Source organism: Fistularia commersonii, chromosome 32 (assembly GCF_037954325.1).
Source record: "Fistularia commersonii isolate RoL2024-O1a breed Wild chromosome 32, RoL_Fcom_v1.0, whole genome shotgun sequence".
Lineage (NCBI taxonomy): Eukaryota > Metazoa > Chordata > Actinopteri > Syngnathiformes > Fistulariidae > Fistularia > Fistularia commersonii.
In genome coordinates this window covers 11,292,501-11,297,500 of record NC_141315.1, presented here as the reverse complement: position 1 = coordinate 11,297,500, position 5,000 = coordinate 11,292,501, and the positions used below count along the sequence as shown (strand labels likewise).

General features: G+C 55.8%; 1 protein-coding gene across 1 annotated transcript in view; it reads right to left on the bottom strand.

The window, feature by feature from the left end:
- The window catches only part of grid1b (glutamate receptor, ionotropic, delta 1b), a 116,154-nt gene that overhangs the window by 17,744 nt on the left and 93,410 nt on the right, over positions 1 to 5,000 (bottom strand). Inside the window, exon 4 of the mRNA XM_086139926.1 lies at positions 217 to 422. Coding sequence (XP_085996052.1) covers positions 217 to 422 — 206 coding nt within the window. The remainder of the gene's footprint in view (positions 1 to 216; positions 423 to 5,000) is intronic.

Sequence of the window (5,000 nt, the reverse complement as noted above, 5' to 3'; positions counted from 1 at the left end):
ACAGCTAAACAAGCTTCTCCTCCCTCCTGGTCCTCGGAGCTTCTCCGGAGATCCCACCGTAAACTTCTGACAACATCCCACCTCCCCCACCTCCGCACAACAACCGGGTTTGTTATTCCAGCACACACACACACACAGAGCCTCCACGCTTCCAGAGTCATTACTGTCCTGCTCACACACACACACACACACACACACACACACAGGGCCATGGACCTGCTGGATGAAGGAGTGCGCCCCCTGTGGGCTGAGCAGCAGGATGGCGCGGCGCAGCGTGTCCCGGTAGCGGTTGAGCTCCTCGGTCCTCATGGTGGTGAAGAGGTCGCTGAAGACGCGGCTGATGTTGCGGTCCACGCGCTGCAGAGCCACGTCCACGCCCTGCCGGGACGTCTGGTCCAGGAAGCCCTGCAGACCCCGGATGTCTGGGGGGTCGGAGAGGGACAACAAGGTTAGCTCAGGTTATTAGCCGCTAGCAAGGGGGGCCCGTCACAGCGGGCCGACAGCTGTCAATCATCCGACCGTCGGCGCCGGTCCGATACGGGCTTCCGGTTCGGTTGCCTTGACAACCTGGAGAACCCGGCGAGAAGCTGTTTAACCGGCAGGTAGGAGAGGAGGACGAGGTCAAAGGAACGACGGAAGAAGAAAAAGACGGCCGGCGACTCTTTGTCTGCGCTGACCGGATGAATCGAATCGATCCTGTCGCCACGGCAACCGGAGACCTCCGTTGAAAAGACCCCATTTTCCACGTAGAATAATCTTCTCGGCCGAAACATCCGGCCCGCGGGTTCTCCATCCCGGTAACTTCTCCGTGTTCTCTGTCTTCAATGAGCGGGCGAATGGATGATTGACAGCTTGTTGGCTCCGCCCCCAGGCTTCTCTCACAGACAAGCCGCCATCTTGTCTCACGTTGTCATGGTAACTCACGGTCAAGACCAACCGCGTGACTTGAGTCCATGAAAACGGACGCGCCGTCGATTCATAACGAAGGTTACGTTGCCACGGGTACGGATGCCGCGCTTACTGGCGGTCCATGTTGCCATGGTAACTGACACAGTGAAGCTCTTGAGCAGGCACCATCCAGACAGGAGTTCGCAGCCTGTGACATCATCACCCTCCGACCAATCGAACGCGTCGGTCGAGCACGTGCACGTTTTGTCGGCGAGCCCGGAGCCGGGTGAAGGACGTGGGGGGGGACTGTCATGGCTGACTGGACCATCAGGTGAATCCAACCTGTGTGTGTGTGTGTGAGATGATGATGATGAATGTCACACTCCCGCCTGGCGAATGTAAAGTGTGTATTCAGTCTGAATGTAAAACACACCTGGAGCCGCTCGCCGTCGCCCCCGCTGGTCACAGACGGAAGACCAACAAACACCGTTTCTAGATCAAACCAACATGAATATGATCTGTGTGTGTGTGTGTGTGTGTGTGTGTGTGTGTGTGTGTGTGAGTGATATGTATTTACTGTGGGTGTTTGTTGACCGGCTTCAGCGGCAAATGGAATAAATCTGCTTTAAATGCAGCAGTGATGACTCACCCTGTGTGTGTGTGTGTGTGTGTAAGCCAGTGTGTGTGTATGTGTTTGTGAGTGTTGTTGCTGCAGTTATAATCGAGGTGCACATTGTCTCGTGTGTGTGTGTGTGTGTGTGTGTGTGTGTGTCAGGGGGAGATGGATGGCGATGGTGCCGCCGAGGTTTGTTTAATAAACATTTTTATTAGCTCTTTGCTCCGACCCTCGCCGAGCCCGTTCGGTAGCGGCGGCCCGTCGCCAAGGCAACACACTTCAAACACCACGCCCCCCCCCGGCAGGGCTCCGCCCCCTGAGGACACCATGTGACCACGCCTCCTCCTCGTGCACCTGGAGAGGAGGAGGTTCTGACTGCAGCCGGAGGTCTTCACTTTAAGACGCCCTTCATTTTCAAGTGTATTAACTCAAGATTTGTTCATATTAATGCTTTTGATGTAAGGCTTGTTATTTTTCTGGTGTTTATTCATTTCAGGACGCCATCTTGAGGCCCTGGAGGTCGAAGGTGTTTTGTTTAAAGGTTTCTTGTGTTTAGTTTCAGTTTACGTCCTGAATATTCTGATCCTCCCATTTGATTCGTGTGTTTTCTCTCAAATCCATCAGAACCCTGACGGATCTCCTTCAGTCCGAGGACGACTTCCTGCCGCCGCCGGTGACGGAGTGTTCAGATTTACGAGCGGCGGCCGAACGCCTCCCCGCTCTCCCCTGAGACGCCCGGCTGGGTCGGCGTCTGGAAAAGAAACGGCGGCGTGAACTTTCAACTTGTTTTATAAAACCGCTCGCAGACGCCTCGTAAGAGACTGCCAGGAGGAAAGGTGGGCGCCGTGAAACACCATCTGAGGGGCGGGGCTACCGGAGGGGGCGGAGCTACTGGAGGGGGCGTGGCCAATTAACTCCAATTCATTTACTGTTTGCAGTAAATGGGGGTTCTGAGGCGGTTCGAGGGTTCCAGGGAGGTTCCTGCAGCTGACTGGAGCTCAGCAGACAGACCTTCAAAAGAAAAGCACCAAAGTCATCAGGCTGAGTCACTGCTGACACACACACACACAAACACACACACACACACACACACACACACACACACACACACACACACACAGGCAGCGGTGTGAGGCTCCAGATGAGATGGTTTTCCAGGATTAAGGAGATTATTTTCACTTGAGTTTTTCTTGTCTGTTTTTCTTTGACAGAAACCTGCTAATCCATTTATTTGTCTGAGAATCAGAAACTGCAAGTGTGTGTGTGTGTGTGTGTGTGTGTGTGTGTGTGTGTGTGTGTGTGTGTGTGTGTGTGTGTGTGTGTGGTCCTGAAGTGTCTGGGCTCCAGAAGCGTTGGACCATCCCGTCCACCGCCATCGGTGTTGTTCTTGAACCGGCCGCTGCTGGTCGATCACACGTCCTCCAGGGGAAACTGCCACCTGTCGGGTTTTTTTGCAAATCCATTTGTTGTCACTTCCTGTCCGGCTGCATCTGATTGGCCGAGCAGAATGACCACAATGGAAGCCGGCGCCGGCGGGAGGAAACCACCTGAGGACCGGCGGCGCCTTCAAACCCCAAACATCACAAGTTAGTGGAAGGGTCATTCCGATGAAGATCGCTATCTTTAGCCTTTCTGCGTGTGTGTGTTTTCTGTGCACACACACACACACACACACACACACACACTGAATCGGCGTCTTCATCAGCTCGACCCTGTTCCGCCTGACAGCCACCTCTGATTGGCCGCTGATGAAAAACATCGTCTGCAGCTCGCCGTCCGTCCCTGCGTCTGCCGGCCGAGGACGGGCGGCGGCGTCACGCTCAGTGGAGCAACACGCTGCCGTGGCACCATGTGTGTGTGTGTGTGTGTGTGTGTGTGTGGACAGCTGTTTATTTCCAAACAAACTTCCCTCACTTTATCTCCTGTCATGGCTGGTTAGTTCGAGGTCTCACACACATGCACATGCACGTGCACGCACATAAACACACACACACACACACACACACACACACACACACACACTCAAGAGAGAGCGCTGAGAATGGCTTCCTGGATGAATTGATTATTGATCAGCCCATAAAATGTGAATCTGCTGAAGAACATCCATCAGTGTCTGGAAGGCAAGGAGGAGCGTCAGGTGTCCAATGACTGCTGGACCTGCTGCCTGTGTGTGTGTGTGTGTGTGTGTGTGTGTGTGTGTGTGTGTGTGTGAGGGGATGTTCTGGCCAGACGCTGGGGTTTGTTCAGCATTAATTGGAGTGCAATGAGAAGGAGAAGCTGCAGATGTTCCTCAGCCAGTGAGGCTCCACGCCGGTTTGGAGGCCGACCTTTCGGTTGACCTTTGACCTTCTCGAGGTGGACGGGCGCCACGTCAGACGTGGGCATATTTCCAATGGAAAGGCAATCCCAGACGTGGGGTGTGTTGCCCAGGGTGTTAGTTCTTCTGGTGTCCGGACATGTTGAGAAGAAGCGTCTCCGTCAGTGTGAAGGTCCCAGAGGTAGCAGGAAGTGAGTGGTAGGTCTTCCTCCTGGAGGAGGTCGCCTCCGAGGACCTTCCTGGCTTCATCTTCATCGCTGGCTCCTCGCCGCCCGAGGCGAGGGTCCATCGGGGAGCGGCGGACGAGCGGGAGCCCATTTATCCGGATGATGGTCTGGTCGTCGGGGGATACGAGCAGCAGATGTGCTCCTGGGCTCGGCCCCGTCAGCCCGCCGTGACGATGATGTCGGCGCCCGTCCGTTGCCCCCGGTTACCCCCGGTTACCCCGTCCAATCACAGCGGACCCGTCCCGTCCTCCTGAGCAAACACGGCGGCGTGTCTGCGCTTCCCAAAGCTAACGGCTAACGGGGACGGCGATCCTCACAAGCGGTCGGGTTCCTCGTTCCCCGAAGTCTGGGGGAACCACGGGGAGAAGAAGGGGGGCGGGGTCTGTTGCCATGACAACTTGACCCCGAGCTGCTCGGACTAGTTAGCTTCCCCAGACGTCCTCTGGGGGGGGGGGGGTGCTTTCAAGGCCTGTAAAGACCCCCCTCCCCTCCCCCCCATGGGTGTTTCATCATGTTTCATCAGTCTGGGGGGGCAGAAGTGGGATCTGGCTCGGCATCAGAGCTGCAGCTCCTTCAGATCAGTCCAGATCAGTCCAGATCAGTCCAGATCAGTCCAGATCAGTCCAGATCAGTCCACGCCACAGCGTCTCCCACCCGGGTTCATCTGCTGTGGAAAACTGGAGCTGCTTTGTTTCCTTCCCTTCGCTCTAGAATGCTCTGGAACGCTCTAGAACATGGGATCTCCAACGAGCGCTTGTGAACCCGGGCCTTTGACTCTGGGAGTCCTGTAAACTGCGCCTGGACTTGGATCTCCAGAACCAGCTGGTCAGGCTGCGCTGAGCCCAGGGTGGAGGAGCCAGCAGGTGCTGAAGGTGCTGGAGGTGGAAGTGAAAGCAGGGTCTCCATCTGACGTTCCTCTGAGAAGCCTGTCTCTTTTCTTCTCCTGATTGAC